This window comes from Somniosus microcephalus, chromosome 18 (assembly GCF_052327205.1).
Source record: "Somniosus microcephalus isolate GS21.2 chromosome 18, FLI_Smic_1.0, whole genome shotgun sequence".
Classification (NCBI taxonomy): Eukaryota; Metazoa; Chordata; class Chondrichthyes; order Squaliformes; family Somniosidae; genus Somniosus; species Somniosus microcephalus.
In genome coordinates, this window is record NC_141004.1 from 74,327,306 (window position 1) to 74,345,205 (window position 17,900).

Sequence of the window (17,900 nt, forward strand, 5' to 3'; positions counted from 1 at the left end):
CCCCAGTGTACCTCCCCCCAACCCGAGTCTCCCCAGTGTACATCTCCCCAACCCGAGTCTCCCCAGTGTACACCTCCCCAACCCAAGTCTCCGCAGTGTACATCTCCCCAACCCAAGCCTCCGCAGTGTACATCTCCCCAACCCGAGTCCCCCTCCCCAGTGTACAGCCCCCCAACCCGAGTCTCCCCAGTGTACATCTCCCCAACCCGAGTCTCCTCTCCCCAGTGTACATCCCCCCAACCCGAGTCTCCCCAGTGTACATCTCCCCAACCCGAGTCTCCCCAGTGTACATCCCCCCAACCCGAGTCTCCCCAGTGTACATCCCCCCAACCCGAGTCTCCCCAGTGTACATCTCCCCAACCCGAGTCTCCTCTCCCCAGTGCACACCTCCCCAACCCAAGTCTCCGCAGTGTACATCTCCCCAACCCAAGCCTCCGCAGTGTACATCTCCCCAACCCGAGTCCCCCTCCCCAGTGTACAGCCCCCCAACCCGAGTCTCCCCAGTGTACATCTCCCCAACCCGAGTCTCCTCTCCCCAGTGTACATCCCCCCAACCCGAGTCTCCCCAGTGTACATCTCCCCAACCCGAGTCTCCCCAGTGTACATCCCCCCAACCCGAGTCTCCCCAGTGTACATCCCCCCAACCCGAGTCTCCCCAGTGTACATCTCCCCAACCCGAGTCTCCCCAGTGTACATCCCCCCAACCCGAGTCTCCCCAGTGTACATCCCCCCAACCCGAGTCTCCCCAGTGTACATCCCCCCAACCCGAGTCTCCCCAGTGTACATCTCCCCAACCCGAGTCTCCCCAGTGTACATCCCCCCCAACCCGAGTCTCCCCAGTGTACATCTCCCCAACCCGAGTCTCCCCAGTGTACATCCCCCCAACCCGAGTCTCCCCAGTGGACATCCCCCCAACCCGAGTCTCCTCTCCCAGTGTACATCCCCCCAACCCGAGTCTCCCCAGTGTACATCTCCCCAACCCGAGTCTCCCCAGTGTACATCCCCCCAACCCGAGTCTCCTCTCCCAGTGTACATCCCCCCAACCCGAGTCTCCCCAGTGTACATCTCCCCAACCCGAGTCTCCCCAACCCGAGTCTCCCCTCCCCAGTGTACAGGTACACAGTCAGTGGTATTCCCAATCCCAGTGTATACCTACACCCAGTTAACGTGTACAATGTATATCCCACCCCACCGTCCAAGTCCAGTCCAGCATCCTCATTCCACATTTTTTTGTTCAGACCTGCAATTCCATTCCAGACCCTGGAGCCAGACCAAGTCTTCAGTGACTCCGGGTAACGTGGCCTAACCTGGGTGGACAGGCTGGGAGCTGCCAAACCCAACCTCACCTTCCAACGCCCACTCCACCAATTCCCTCCCATCATCAGTCCCCCAGATAGGAGTGGGCATATTGTACTTAGATGCAAATAAGGGAAACGTCATGTGATCTATTTCTCGTTAGTGGGCCTTGGCGACAACGGGTGCAAGTTATCCTGGTGGGTTTCTGCTGTCCAGGGGTTGCTATGGGCAACAGATGGGTGTTGGCGGGGGGATGGTGGTTACGGTTTGGAGAAGCCACCTTGCAGAGCAGAAACATCGACCAAACGAAGTCAATGGAAGCATGAGTGATTCAACTTCCCCCAACTGGGGGCAACCCGCCAGGGCACAGGGCAGAGGGAACGGTTGATGGGTCAGGGGACATGGAGCAGGAAGCATGGAGCAGGGGGGAGACGGGGCACGGGGTATGGGGAATAGGTTGGGGGTAACGGGGGAGGGGCACGAGGAACAGGTCCGGGGGAACAGGCTGGGGGAACGAGGCAGGTGGCAGAGGGCAGGACAGGATCCCCACCTCCAGCCCCCACTGCGACAAAGGCAAACATCCTTTCACAGAGTCGCTTCCCTGTGTTCCTCAATCACAGGCCGGCCTGTGTATCCCCACCCCCATGTTATACAGTCCCAGGCCGGCCTGTGTATCCCCACCCCCATGTTATACAGTCCCAGGCCGGGCCTGTGTATCCCCACCCCCTGTGTTATACAGTCCCAGGCCGGCCTGTGTATCCCCACCCCCTGTGTTATACAGTCCCAGGCCGGCCTGTGTATCCACACCCCCATGTTATACAGTCCCAGGCCGGGCCTGTGCATCCCCACCCCCTGTGTTATACAGTCCCAGGCCGGCCTGTGTATCCCCACCCCCATGTTATACAGTCCCAGGCCAGGCCTGTGTATCCCCACCCCAATGTTATACAGTCCCAGGCCGGGCCTGTGTATCCCCACCCCCATGTTATACAGTCCCAGGCCAGGCCTGTGTATCCCCACCCCCATGTTATACAGTCCCAGGCCGGGCCTGTGTATCCCCACCCCCTGTGTTATACAGTCCCAGGCCGGCCTGTGTATCCCCACCCCCATGTTATACAGTCCCAGGCCAGGCCTGTGTATCCCCACCCCCATGTTATACAGTCCCAGGCCGGGCCTGTGTATCCCCACCCCCATGTTATACAGTCCCAGGCCGGGCCAGCGATGGGCCTATGCAGCAGGTTTCACGTTGACCTTGGCAGTGGTGGGAATCCCCTCGGCCTTCAGCTTCGCCAGCTCGAGTTTCTTCAACAGAAGCTTCTCTTCTTCCGATAGGCCCGGGTTGGCAGCCCTGAGTAATCAAAGCAGAGTGCAGGATTGAACAGGATGCTGAAGCACGGACCGGTTCTCAGTTACTGAGCCGGGGGCCTGGACCGGTTCTCAGTTACTGAGCCTGAGGCCTGGACCGGTTCTCAGTTACTGAGCCGGGGGCCTGGACCGGTTCTCAGTTACTGAGCCGGGGGCCTGGACCGGTTCTCAGTTACTGAGCCTGGGGCCTGGACCGGTTCTCCGTTACTGAGCCTGGGGCCTGGACCGGTTCTTCGTTACTGAGCCTGGGGCTGGACCGGTTCTCAGTTACTGAGCCGGGGGCCTGGACCGGTTCTCAGTTACTGAGCCTGGGGCCTGGACCGGTTCTCAGTTACTGAGCCTGGGGCCTGGACCGGTTCTCAGTTACTGGGCCTGGGGCCTGGACCGGTTCTCAGTTACTGAGCCTGGGGCCTGGACCGGTTCTCAGTTACTGAGCCTGGGGCCTGGACCGGTTCTCAGTTACTGAGCCTGGGGCCTGGACCGGTTCTCAGTTACTGAGCCTGGGGCCTGGACCGGTTCTCAGTTACTGAGCCTGGGGCCTGGACCGGTTCTCCGTTACTGAGCCTGGGGCCTGGACCGGTTCTCAGTTACTGAGCCTGGGGCATGACCGGTTCTCAGTTACTGAGCCGGGGGCCTGGACCAATTCTCAGTTACTGAGCCTGGGGCCTGGACCGGTTCTCATTTACTGAGCCTGGGGCCTAGACCGGTTCTCAGTTACTGAGCCTGGGGCCTGGACCGGTTCTCAGTTAATGAGCCTGGGGCCTAGACTGGTTCTCAGTTAATGAGCCGGGGGCCCGGACAGGTTCTCAGTTACTGAGCCTGGGGCCGAGACCGGTTCTCAGTTAATGAGCCTGGGGCCTGGACCGGTTCTCAGTTACTGAGCCTGGGGCCTGGACTGGTTCTCAGTTAATGGGCCGGGGGCCCGGACAGGTTCTCAGTGACTGAGCCTGGGGCCTAGACCGGTTCTCAGTTAATGAGCCTGGGGCCTAGACCGGTTCTCAGTTACTGAGCCTGGGGCCTGGACCGGTTCTCAGTTAATGGGCCGGGGGCCCGGACCGGTTCTCAGTTAATGAGCCTGGGGCCCGGACAGGTTCTCAGTTAATGGGCCGGGGGCCCGGACCGGTTCTCAGTTACTGAGCCTGGGGCCTGGACCGGTTCTCAGTTAATGGGCCGGGGGCCCGGACCGGTTCTCAGTTAATGAGCCGGGGGCCCGGACAGGTTCTCAGTTACTGATTTTTGAATATTAAGGGAATCAAGGGATATGGGGATAGTGCAGGAAAGTGGAGATAGAAACATAGAAACATAGAGATAGGAACAGGAGTAGGCCATTCGGCCCTTCGAGCCTGCTCCGCCATTCAATGAGATCATGGCTGATCTTCGTCTGAGATCATAGCTGATCTTACCAGTTCAGTACCCCGTCCCCGCCTTTTCTCCGTAACCCTTAATCCCCTTAGCCTTCAGAAATATATCCAATTCTCTCTTGAAAATATTTATTGAATTAGCCTTCACAGCCCTCTGTGGCAGGGAATTCCACAGGCTCACCACTCTTTGAGTGAAGAAATTCTTCCTCATCTCTGTTTTAAATGATTTGCCCGCTATTTTTAGACTGTGGCCCCTGGTTCTGTGCTCCCTGGCCATTGGAAACATTCTCTCTGAATTCAGCCTGTCCAGGCCTGCCATAATTTTATATGTTTCGATGAGATCCCCTCTCAATCTTCTAAACTCCAGTGAGTACAAGCCCAAACTATTTAATCTCTCTTCGTAGGTCATTCCCGCCATTCCAGGTATCAGCCTGGTGAATCGCCGTTGCACTCTTTCCATGGCAAGAACATCCTTCCGCAGATGGGGCGACCAAAACTGTACACAATACTCCAGATGCGGTCTCACCAGCACCTTGTACAGCTGTAGTAAGGTATCCCTATTCCTATACTCGAACCCCCTTGATATGAAGGCCAACATACCATTTGCCTTCTTGATCGCCTGTTGCACCTGCATGCTCTCCTTCAGTGACTGGTGCACAAGAACACCCAGGTCCCTCTGCACTTCCCCATCTCCCAATCTATTGCCATTTAGATAATAATCTACCCTCCTGTTTTTACCCCCAAAGTGGATAACCTCGCATTTATCCACATTATAGTGCATCTGCCACGTATCCGCCCATTCCCCCAACCTGTCCAAATCGCACTGTAGCCTCCTGACATCCTCATCAGAGCCCACCCCTCCTCCTAGTTTAGTGTCGTCAGCGAATTTGGAAATATTGCATCCAATTCCCTGATCCAGATCATTTATATATATTGTGAACAGCTGGGGTCCCAGGACAGATCCTTGCGGCACCCCGCTGGTCACTGCCTGCCACTCCGAAAACGAGCCGTTTATTCCAACTCTCTGTTTTCTATCCGCCAGCCAGTTCTCTATCCACGTTAATACTTTGCCCCCAATCCCATGAGCCTTAATTTTGCATGATAATCTTTTGTGTGGAACCTTATCGAAGGCTTTCTGGAAGTCAAGGTACACCACATCCACTGGCTCTCCCCCATCTATTTTACCAGTTACTTCCTCAAAAAATTCCAGCAGATTAGTCAAACACGATTTACCCTTTGTAAATCCATGTTGACTCTGTCCGATCCTTTCCCCATTTGTCAAGTGCTCCGCTATTTTATCCTTAATAATGGACTCTAGCATTTTGCCCACAACCGATGTAAGGCTTACTGGTCTATAATTCCCTGCTTTCTCTCTACCCCCCTTTTTAAATATTGGGGTAACATTAGCTACCCTCCAATCCACAGGTACTGTTCCCGAGTCAATGGAGTTCCGGAAGATGATCCTTAGAGCATCTGCTATCTCCAGGGCCACCTCCTTAAGTACCCTAGGATGTAGTTTATCAGGCCCCGGGGATTTGTCGGCCTTCAGTCCCCTCAACTTACCCAACACCATATCCCTAGAGATACTAATTTCTGTCAGCTCCTCCCTCTCATTAGTCCCTATGTTTGCCGATATTCCTGGGAGGTTATTTGTGTCCTCCTTTGTGAATACAGAACCAAAGTATGAGTTTAATTGGTCTGCCATTTCCTTATTCTCCATTATATATTCTCCCGAATCGGACTGCAAGGGACCGACTTGGGATTTTACCAGTCTTTTCCTCCTGATATACCGATAAAAGCTTTTGCAGTCTGTCTTTATGTTTGCTGCAAGTTTACTTTCGTATTCTATTTTCCCCTTCCTGATTAATCCCTTTGTCCTCTTTTGCTGTATCTTGTACTGCCCCCAATCTTCCGGTCTGGTGCTTTTTTTTGCCAGTTGATATGCCCTTTTTTTTGATTTTATGCTGTCCCTAATTTCCCTCGTTATCCACGGTTGAGTCACCTTTTTAGGTTTATTTTTATGCCAAACCGGTATAAACATGTTCTGGAATTCTTCCATTCTATCTTTGAATGCTTGCCATTGTCTCTCCACTGTCAATCCCCCCAGAAACACCACCCAATCAATCTTACCCAATTCCCGTCTCATACCCTCGTAATTCCCTTTATTTAAGTTCTGGACCTTAGTCTCTGATTCAATTTCCTCACTCTCCATCTCGACTGAGAGCTCGATCATATTATGATCGCTCTGACCCAAGGGGCCTCGTACAAGAAGATTGCTGATAAGTCCCTTCTCATTGCACAATACCCAGTCTAAAATGGCCTGATCTCGAGTCGGCTCCTCGACATATTGGTCCAGATAACCGTCCCGAAAACATTCCAGGAATTCCTCCTCCTCAGAATTTTTACTAATTTGGGTAGTCCAATCAATATGTAAATTAAAGTCACCCATGATGACAGCTGTGCTCTTATCGCACGCTTCTCTAATTTCCCTTTTTATGCCTTCCCTCACCTCCATATTACTATTTGGAGGCCTATATATCACACCCACTAACGTTTTCCTCCCCTTGCTATTTCTCATTTCTACCCATACAGATTCCGTTTCATCCGAGTTAATATCCTTCCTTTCCATTGCATTAATCCCCTCCTTTACCAGCAATGCTACCCCACCTCCCCTACCTTTTTGCCGATCCTTCCTAAATATTGTATATCCCTGGATGTTAAGTTCCCAGCCTTGCCCACCCTGCAGCCACGTTTCTGTAATCCCAATCAAATCATACTTGTTTACCTCTATTTCCACAACTAATTCATCCACCTTGTTCCTAATGCTTCTAGCATTAAGATACAAAGCCTTCAGGCTTGCTTTTTTCACACTCTCATTATGAATTAGTTTGTCCCTTTGTGTTTCTCTCCTTTGCTTATTGCTTCTCACCTTTCTACCATCTATTTCTGACTTCATATGACTTCCCTCTTTTCCACTACCTAGGTTCCCATCCCCCTGCCAAATTAGTTTAAATCCTCCCGAACCGCCCTAGAAAATATTACCCCGAGGACATCGGCTCCCTCACAGTTCAGGTGTAGACCGTCCCCTTGGTACAGGTCACTCCTCCCCAAGAACTGGTTCCAATGCCTCAAGAATTTAAATCCCTCTCCCTTGCACCACTGCTCAAGCCACGTATTTAGCTTATCTATCTTACTCCAATTCCAATTCCAATTCCAATTAAAATGCTTTATTGGCATTTATTTACTCTCTCTAAACTTATTAGCTCGTGGCACTGGTAGCAATCCAGAGATTACTACCTTTGAGGTAGAAGATCAGCCATGATCTTATTGAATGGCGGAGCAGGCTCGAGGGGCCAAATGGCCGACTCCTGCTCCTATTTCTGATGATCTTATCTTCTCGAGGACAATTACAGATGGGCAACAGATGCTGGCCTTGCCAGTGATGCCCACATCACAGGAACAAATAAAAATAAATAAACAAAACCTCGGGGTCGGGATTTGACCTGCATTTTCTAAATATGGAGCTCCTGTTGAGCGAGATGCAGTTCATCAACCGTCCAATCACAGCAGTGAGCTGACCATTCTGTCCCCGACAATTGTACCCGTCACCATGGTGATGGTCAATCTCGTCAGGCCGAGACCTGCTCTCCTCCATCTCACACTCACCTCACCCTCACCTCACCCCACACCCCACCCTCACCGTCACCTCAACCCCCTCACCCTCACCGTCACCTCAACCCCCTCACCCTCACCGTCACCTCAACCCCCTCACCCTCACCTCACCTCACCCTCACACCCCCCTCACCTCACCCCCCTCACCTCACTCCCCCACACTTACCTCAACCCCCAATTACCTCACCTCCCAGTTACCTCAACCCCTCACACTTACCTCCCCTCTCCACCTCTCACACTCCCCCTCTCCACCCCTCACACTCCCCCTCTCCACCCCTCACACTCCCCCTCTCCACCCCTCACACTCCCCCTCTCCACCCCTCACACTCCCCCTCTCCACCCCTCTCCTCTCCTTCCCCTCACACTCCCCCTCTCCACCCCTCACACTCCCCCTCTCCTCTCCTCCCCTCACACTCCCCCTCTCCTCCCCTCACACTCCCCCTCTCCTCCCCTCACACTCCCCCTCTCCTCCCCTCACACTCCCCCTCTCCTCCCCTCACACTCCCCCTCTCCTCCCCCTCTCCACCCCCTCACACTCCCCCTCTCCTCCCCTCACACTCCCCCTCTCCTCCCCTCACACTACCCCTCTCCTCCCCTCACACTCCCCCTCTCCTCCCCTCACACTCCCCCTCTCCTCCCCTCACACTCCCCCTCTCCTCCCCTCACACTCCCCCTCTCCTCCCTCACACTCCCCCTCTCCTCCCCTCACTCCCCCTCTCCACCCCTCACACCCCCTCTCCACCCCTCACACTCCCCCTCTCCACCCCTCACCACCCCTCACACTCCCCTCTCCTCCCCTCACACTCCCCCTCTCCTCCCCTCACACTCCCCCTCTCCTCTCCTTCCCCTCACACTCCCCCTCTCCTTCCCCTCACACTCCCCCTCTCCACCCCTCACACTCCCCCTCTCTCCACCCCTCTCTCCACCCCTCACACTCCCCCTCTCCTCCCCTCCCACTCTCCCTCTCCTCCCCTCCCACTCCCCCTCTCCTCCCCTCACACTCCCCCTCTCCTCCCCTCACACTCCTCTCCTCCCCTCACACTCCCCCTCTCCTCCCCCTCACACTCCCCCTCTCCACCCCTCACACTCCCCCCCGCTCCACCCCTCACACTCCCCCTCTCCTCCCCTCACACTCCCCCTCTCCTCCTCCCCTCACTCCCCCCCTCTCCTCCCCCTCACACTCCCCCTCTCCTCCCCCTCACACTCCCCCTCTCCTCCCCTCACACTCCCCCTCTCCTCCCCTCACACTCCCCCTCTCCTCCCCTCACACTCCCCCTCTCCTCCCCTCACACTCCCCCTCTCCTCCCCTCACACTCCCCCTCTCCATCCCTCGCACTCACCTCTCCAACTTCCTCCTCTTCTTCTCCTCAGCAGCTTCCCTCTGAGCAGATGTCAGACTTTCTGCCTCTGCCAGATTGTCAACTGCGATGGCCAAGAAAACGTTCAACAGAATATCTGTAGAAACCAGGTTCAGGAACAAAATATGCACTGAATATACAAACTCCAGTACTGCAAACGGACCAAATATACACTACAACCATCTGTCCTTCCACAGGCGCTGACTGAGACTGGGCCCTGAAGCCTCTGTTTACAGGGAGAACTAGAGCTGACAACACCGCAGTGTGAAACAGTTGTCCCCGCCCCTCCGCCTCGCTCCGACCCCACACACTCCACCCCCACACGTCCCCTCGCCTCGCTCCGACCCCACACACTCCACCCCCACACGTCCCCTCGCCTCGCTCCGACCCCACACACTCCACCCCCACACGTCCCCTCGCCTCGCTCCGACCCCACACACTCCACCCCCACACGTCCCCTCGCCTCGCTCCGACCCCACACACTCCACCCCCACACGTCCCCTCGCCTCGCTCCGACCCCACACACTCCACCCCCACACGTCCCCTCGCCTCGCTCCGACCCCACACACTCCACCCCCACACGTCCCCTCGCCTCGCTCCGACCCCACACACTCCACCCCCACACGTCCCCTCGCCTCGCTCCGACCCCACACACTCCACCCCCACACGTCCCCTCGCCTCGCTCCGACCCCACACGCTCCACCCCCACACGTACCCTCGCCTCGCTCCGACCCCACACACTCCACCCCCACACGTCCCCTCGCCTCGCTCCGACCACACACACTCCACCCCCACACGTCCCCTCGCCTCGCTCCGACCCCACACACTCCACCCCCACACGTCCCCTCGCCTCGCTCCGACCACACACACTCCACCCCCACACGTCCCCTCGCCTCGCTCCGATCCCACACACTCCACCCCCACACACTCCACCCCCACACGTCCCCTCGCCTCGCTCCGACCCCACACTCCACCCCCACACGTCCCCTCGCCTCGCTCCGACCCCACACACTCCACCCCCACACGTCCCCTCGCCTCGCTCCGACCCCACACTCCACCCCCACACGTCCCCTCGCCTCGCTCCGATCCCACACACTCCACCCCCACACTCCACCCCCACACACTCCGACCCCACACACTCCGACCCCACACACTCCGACCCCACACACTCCGACCCCACACACTCCACCCCGACACGTCCCCTCGCCTCGCTCCGACCCCACACACTCCACCCCCACACGTCCCCTCGCCTCGCTCCGACCCCACACACTCCACCCCCACACGTCCCCTCGCCTCGCTCCGATCCCACACACTCCACCCCCACACACTCCACCCTCACACTCCGACCCCACACACTCCACCCCTACACGTCCCCTCGCCTCGCTCCGACCCCACACACTCCACCCCCACACGTCCCCTCGCCTCGCTCCGACCCCACACACTCCACCCCCACACGTCCCCTCGCCTCGCTCCGACCCCACACACTCCACCCCCACACGTCCCCTCGCCTCGCTCCGACCCCACACACTCCACCCCCACACGTCCCCTCGCCTCGCTCCGACCCCACACACTCCACCCCCACACGCCCCCTCGCCTCGCTCCGACCCCACACGCTCCGACCCCACACACTCCACCCCCACACACTCCACCCCCACACGTCCCCTCGCCTCGCTCCGACCCCACACTCCACCCCCACACGTCCCCTCGCCTCGCTCCGACCCCACACACTCCACCCCCACACGTCCCCTCGCCTCGCTCCGACCCCACACACTCCACCCCCACACGTCCCCTCGCCTCGCTCCGATCCCACACACTCCACCCCCACACTCCACCCCCACACACTCCGACCCCACACACTCCGACCCCACACACTCCACCCCTACACGTCCCCTCGCCTCGCTCCGACCCCACACACTCCACCCCCACACGTCCCCTCGCCTCGTTCCGACCCCACACACTCCACCCCCACACGTCCCCTCGCCTCGCTCCGATCCCACACACTCCACCCCTACACGTCCCCTCGCCTCGCTCCGACCCCACACACTCCACCCCCACACGTCCCCTCGCCTCGCTCCGACCCCACACAATCCACCCCCACACGTCCCCTCGCCTCGCTCCGACCCCACACACTCCACCCCCACACACTCCACCCCCACACACTCCACCCCCACACACTCCGACCCCACACGTCCCCTCCGCCTTGCTCCGATCTACAAATCGCTCCGTCCCCGCTCCTACACGCCCATCTCCACCCCCCTGCGTCCCTCCACGTCACTAACTCACGGTCGAACCGTGAGACCCCCACACTCAAGGATACAGTTCCCACAGACGAACAAGATGATGAAGTAAATACAGACGAGCACCCCGGGGAAGGAAGGGCCTCCATAGGCCATGATGCCATTGTTCATGACAGAATTCCAGTCCTCACCGGTCAATATCTGCAACAAACAGAGTGGGTTAGTGTAATGTATGTACCTTTAAGGGGAGAACTACTTTTTACAGCTCCTGTATACTGTAGTACCGGCAGTGACCACACCTGTATATAAACCCTGAGTAGTGATCTGTATAGTTAGTTCTAGAGTAACCCTCATTCAGTAAACACCTGTTGATCGTTCCCTGCAGTCGTTGTCTGATTATTGAAGGACACAACATTAAGATACACGGATCTAACAGTGGCGACGACGCAGATTCGAACCAACCTGCAAATCTGCATCACCTCCCAGGGATTCGCTCCTGGAGAACAGTGGAAGGAGGTCGAGTCCAGAAGCACGGGCGTCAACCACAGGCAACCGCCCAGTCATCCAGCGGAGATTTGAGCATCGCAGGGGAGGCTGTCGAGAGCCAGGCTTGGCTTTCCAGTCACGGTGGTCCAGCGAAACGGGCTGGCAACAGGTACTTCGCAGACCCTTCCCGGACAGCGACGGGCTAGAGCCCGACCAAGCGGCACAGAAAAAGGCCGAGCAGCGTCGACGGGGAGAGAGAGAGGGCAGAGCGCACAGGGCGCAGCCGGTGTTCAGGACCGAGCGGCGTCAACGGGGGAGAGAGACGAGAGAGAGCAGAGCGCAGCCGGTGTTCAAGGGCCGAGCAGCATCGACGGGGGAGAGAGGCGCGCAGGAAAACGCAAGGCGCTGCCATTTGCCGCGAGGACCGCCGAGAGCGGCATTGGCAGCAGCGCGGGAGACGCCATTTTAAGCCATGGCGGGGAAGAAAGGAAAGCGCGGGAGACGCCATTTTAAGCCGCAGCGGGGAAGAAAGGAAAGCGCGGGAGACGCCATTTTATGCCAGTCTAACCACACCCAAAAATGTTGAAGAGTGGCAGTATCACAGTGTTCGACAATGAAGTCGAAGATTGGACGACATATGTCGAACGCATAGAAGTATACTGCAAGGCAAATGAAGTGCCAGATGACAAGAAAGCGCTGGTATTGCTGAATTCAATGGGTGCAAAAATGTATGGCTTACTACGAAACCTAGTAACCCCAGAGAAGCCAGTAGAAAAGGATTTTGAAAACATAGTGTCAATCCTACAGGACCACTTAAACCCCACACCGCTGCTGATAGCAGAAAGATTTAAGTTTCACAAAAGGAACCAGCATAAAGATGAAAGTAATGCTGAGTATTTAACGGAACTGCGCAAGCTATCGAAACACTGCCAGTTTGGAACGGGACTAGCAGATACTTTAAGGGACAAGTTTGTGTGTGGGCTTCAAAGTGAAGGAACCCAGAAACGGCTTCTATCAGAAAAGGATCTTATGCTGGACAAGGCTTTCAGCATTGCAGTATCACACGAAGCAGCAGCATGGGGCGCTGCAGAGATACAACGGAGACCGCAAGAATATGGCACAAATGAAATGTCATACGGAACAGTGAAGTGCTATCGCTGCGGCAGAACAACACACGATCATAATAATTGCTGGTTCAAGGACAAAGTGTGCAGACAGTGTGGAAAAGTAGGACACATAGCAAGAGTCTGCAGGTCGGGAAAGAAAACCAGCAGCAAGAAATCTCCACAGGAGAAGTACAAGAAGGTACATAAGGTGACGGAGAGTAGTTCAGACGAACAGAAGAGTGAAATAGACTCCGGAAGCAAGGAGCTGGGTTGTCTGAAACTACATAATGTGATCAAAATGGAGGATCACCAAACTATCTGGGTCACGCTCAAGATAGCAGGAGTCCAAGTGAAAATGGAATTGGACACAGGATCAGCCCTAACAGTCATAAACCAAAGGGACTACAAGCGGCTATTCTCACATATACCCTTGAGAGATACAAAGATTGTCTTGAAGACGTACACGGGGCAAAAAGTCTACCCCAAAGGAAAAATAAGGGTGAACGTTATATATAACGGCAAGGAAACACCAAAAATGGACCTATATGTATTGCCAGATGGAGGACCACCACTACTAGGACGTGAATGGATCCGGAAGGGGGGCTTTTGGCAGTTACAAAAGACTAAAGACAGAAGAAGCCCTGGAGGAGTATAAAAAGTGCAGGGGCATACTTAAAAAAGAAATTAGGAGGGCGAGGAGGGGCCATGAAATAACACTGGCGAGCAAAATAAAGGAAAATCCTAAGATGTTTTATAAGTATATTAAGGGCAAGAGGATAACCAGGGAAAGGGTAGGGCCCATTAGGGACCAAAGTGGCAATCTGTGTGTAGAGCCAGAGGATGTAGGCGGGGTTTTAAATGAATTTTTTGCATCTGTGTTCACTATGGAGAAAGACGATGCAGACATAGAAATCGGGCAAGGGGACTGTGACATACTTGAACATATTAGCATCGAGAGGGAGGAGGTGCTAGCGGTTTTAGCGGGCCAAAAAGTGGATAAATCCCCAGGCCCGGACGAGATGTATCCCAGGCTGCTGTGGGAGGCAAGGGAGGAGATTGCAGGGGCTCTGACACTAATTTTCAGAACCTCTCTGGCCACAGGGGATGTACCAGAGGACTGGAGAACAGCTAACGTAGTACCATTATTCAAGAAGGGTAGCAGGGATAAACCAGGGAATTACAGGCCAGTGAGTCTAACATCTGTGGTGGGGAAATTATTGGAAAAAATTCTGAGGGACAAAATTAATCTCCACTTGGAGAGGCAAGGATTAATCGGGGATAGTCAGCATGGCTTTGTCAAGGGTAAATCATGTCTAACAAATCTGATCGAATTTTTCGAGGGGGTGACTAGTGGGGTGGATGAGGGAAATGCTGTGGATGTGGTTTACATGGACTTCAGTAAAGCTTTTGACAAAGTCCCGCATAGGAGACTGGTCAAGAAGGTAAGAGCCCATGGGATCCAGGGTGCCTTGGCGCGTTGGATCCTAAACTGGCTGAGTGGCAGGAGGCAGAGGGTGATGGTCGAAGGTTGCTTTTGTGACTGGAAGCCTGTGTCCAGTGGGGTACCTCAGGGATCAGTGCTGGGTCCCTTATTGTTTGTGATCTACATAAATGATTTGGATGAGAATGTAAAAGGTATGATCAGTAAGTTCGCAGATGACACGAAAATTGGTGGGGTGGTAAATTGCGAGGAGGAAAGCCTCCGGCTACAGGACGATATAAACGGGTTGGTCAGATGGGCGGAAAAGTGGCAAATGGAATTTAACCCTGAAAAGTGCGAGGTGATGCATTTTGGACGGACAAATAAGGCAAGGGAATACACAATGAGTGGTAGGACCCTAGGAAGTACAGAGGGTCAGAGGGACCTTGGTGTACATGTACATAGATCCCTGAAGGCAGCGGAGCAGGTAGATAAGGTGGTTAAAAAGGCATATGGGATACTTGCCTTCATTAGCCGAGGCATAGAATATAAGAGCAGGGAGGTTATGATGGAGCTGTACAAAACGCTGGTGAGGCCACAGCTGGAGTACTGTGTGCAGTTCTGGTCGCCTCACTATAGGAAGGATGTGATTGCTTTGGAGAGGGTGCAGCGAAGGTTCACCAGGATGTTACCTGGGATGGAGCGCCTCAGCTATGAAGAGAGGCTGGACAGGCTGGAGTTGTTTTCCTTGGAGCAGAGAAGGCTGAGGGGGGACCTGATTGAGGTGTACAAAATAATGAGGGGCATAGATAGGGTAGATAAAGAGGAACTTTTCCCCTTAGTGGGGGGGTCAATAACAAGGGGGCATAGATTCAGGGTAAGGGGCAGGAGATTTAGAGGGGATTTGAGGAGGAACTTTTTCACCCAGAGGGTGGTTGGAATGTGGAACTCAATGCCTGAAAGGGTGGTGGAGGCAGGAACCCTCACAACATTCAAGAAGCATTTGGATGAGCACTTGAAATGCCATTGCATACAAGGCTATGGACCAAATGCTGGAAAATGGGATTAGACTGGACAGGGATGGATGGGCGGCGCAGACACGATGGGCCGAAGGGCCTCTTTCTGTGCTGTAAAACTCTATGACTCTAAGATACAGCTAGATTGGCATTCCATACAGGCACTGACTGTGGCTGACAAAAAGGATGACGACGTCACACCTGGGCGACTGTCAAAGATCCTAACTGATGCGAAAGAAGTGTTCCAGCAAGGACTTGGAACACTAAAAGGCATGACAGCGACGATTAAAATGGAAGAAAACCAAGTCCAAAATTTTTTAAGGCCAGACCTTATGCGATCCGCCCAGCCGTCGAAGCAGAGCTGGAGAGTCTGGAACGTTCAGGTGTACTGTCCAAGGTAGACTGGAGTGAGTGGGCTACACCCATCGTCCCTGTGATGAAAAAGTCATTGAGCAGCACGCCTGGGGAACCAAGGAAGGTTCGCATCTGTGGGGACTTTAAGGTAACAGTGAACCGGGTCCTTCACACCGTACAATATCCACTTCCGCGGATTGAAGATATTTTCGCCTCGCTATCTGGAGGGAAACGCTTCACTAAGATTGATCTGGCCCAGGCGTATCTGCAAATGGAGGTAGAAGAAGCATCAAAAAAAATACCTCACAATCAACACCCATAAAGGTCTCTACCAATACAACCGGCTGGTATTCGGGGTAGCATCAGCTCCGGCTATTTGGCAGAGGGCAATGGAACAAGTCCTGCAAGGGATCCCAGGGACCCAGTGTTATTTGGACGACATCCTGGTCACGGGCGAAAATGACAGTGATCACCTTGCCAACCTGGAGCAGGTGTTCACTAGATTGCAGGAATATGGGCTCCAAGCTAACCGCCCCAAATGCGAGTTTTTTAGAAAACAGATCTCGTATTGTGGCCACGTTATCGATAAAGAGGGGTTACATAAGTCCCCAGAGAAGATTGAGGCAGTACTCAAGGCTCCAGCGCTGGAAAATGTGTCACAACTGAGGTCGTTCCTCGGGCTGGTAACTACTACCATAAGTTCTTGCCAAATTTGTCTACAATACTACACCCACTGAACACCCTACTGCAAACTGGGGTGCCATGGAAGTGGAGTGACGAATGTAGACGAGCTTTCCAGAAGAGCAAAACACTAACCACATCGAAAGAGGTATTGGCCCATTACAACCCGGCATTACCAATTCGGTTGGCATGTGATGCGTCACCCTACGGCATTGGAGCGGTGCTGTCGCACAAATTCTCAGACGGCTCAGAGAGGCCAATAGCCTTTGCGTCACGATCATTAACCTCAGCCGAGCGTAACTATGCCCAGATTGACAGGGAGGCCCTCAGCCTAGTGTGGGGAGTGAAAAAGTTCAATCACTATCTGCACGGGCAGAAGATCACCTTGTTGACTGACCACCAACCACTTGTCTCCATCTTTAATCCAAAGAAGGGCGTTCCGGTGATGACTGCGCAACGGCTTTTTCTAGGGGCGCACCAATATGAAATCGAGTATAAGGGCACGAAACAGCATGGAAACGCTGATGGGCTATCACGCCTGCCACTGCCTACTGCGGAGGAAGCACCAGCAGTGGATCCTGTCAAAATATTTCATTCGACTATAATTGAATGCTTGCCAGTAACTAACGCTGCTTTAGAGAAGGAGACCCGAAATGACCCGACACTGTCTCAGGTATATGATTTGACGGTGAAGGGATGGCCAGCACATGGCGACTCACTGTTGCCAGCATTCTCATCCAGAAGAGAACAGCTGTCAGTATGCCAGGGGACCTTGATGTGTGGATCCCGATGTGTGGATCCCAAGTGGTAATTCCACCCAAGTTAAGGGAGAGAGTGCTCAATGAGCTTCACAAAGGTCATCTGGGAGGGGTGAAAATGAAAAGCCTTGCTAGGGCTTATGTGTGGTGGCCGGGGATCGATCAGCAAATCGAGGACCTGACAAAGAGCTGCTCAGGATGCCAGAAGATCCAAAATGCACCACCACATGCCCCTCTACACCCATGGGAGTGGCCCTCATCTCCATGGCAACGGGTGCATATTGATTTTGCTGGTCCATTCATGGACTCAATGTTTTTAATAGCCGTGGACACGCACTCGAAATGGCCTGAGGTGATCAAAATGTCCTCCACCACCACGGAGAAAACTATTGCAGTCCTACAGACCATTTTTGCCAGGAACAGCTTGCCAGAGCAGATTTGCTCTGATAACGGACCACAGTTTGTGTCCGAAGAGTTTCGAAGATTTATGAAAAGGAATGGGGTAAGGCATTACACATCCGCCCCGTATCATCCAGCCACAAATGGATTGGCTGAGAGGTTCGTACAAACCTTTAAGAAGGCAATAAAGGCTATGTACAATGACAACATTCCGCTGCAGCACAAGGTGGACAATTTCCTGTTCGCCTACCGGAATGCGACACATGCAGTCACCAACCAGGCCCCAGCCATGATGTTCTTTAACCGAAGGTTAAGATCTCGCCTGGATTTGCTCAGACCAAACGTACGAAGAGATGTTGAGAGTAAGCAATTCCAGCACATCCATGAGAAGCCA

At 54.5% G+C, this 17,900-nt stretch overlaps 1 protein-coding gene across 1 annotated transcript in view; it reads right to left on the reverse strand.

The window, feature by feature from the left end:
• Positions 1-17,900, reverse strand: part of LOC147105386 (voltage-dependent L-type calcium channel subunit alpha-1S-like) — a 78,824-nt gene that overhangs the window by 21,417 nt on the left and 39,507 nt on the right. Inside the window, exons 7-9 of the mRNA XM_086011806.1 lie at positions 11,367-11,487; positions 9,032-9,146; positions 2,545-2,641 (exon numbers count right to left, since the gene is read on the reverse strand). Coding sequence (XP_085867932.1) covers positions 2,545-2,641; positions 9,032-9,146; positions 11,367-11,487 — 333 coding nt within the window. The remainder of the gene's footprint in view (positions 1-2,544; positions 2,642-9,031; positions 9,147-11,366; positions 11,488-17,900) is intronic.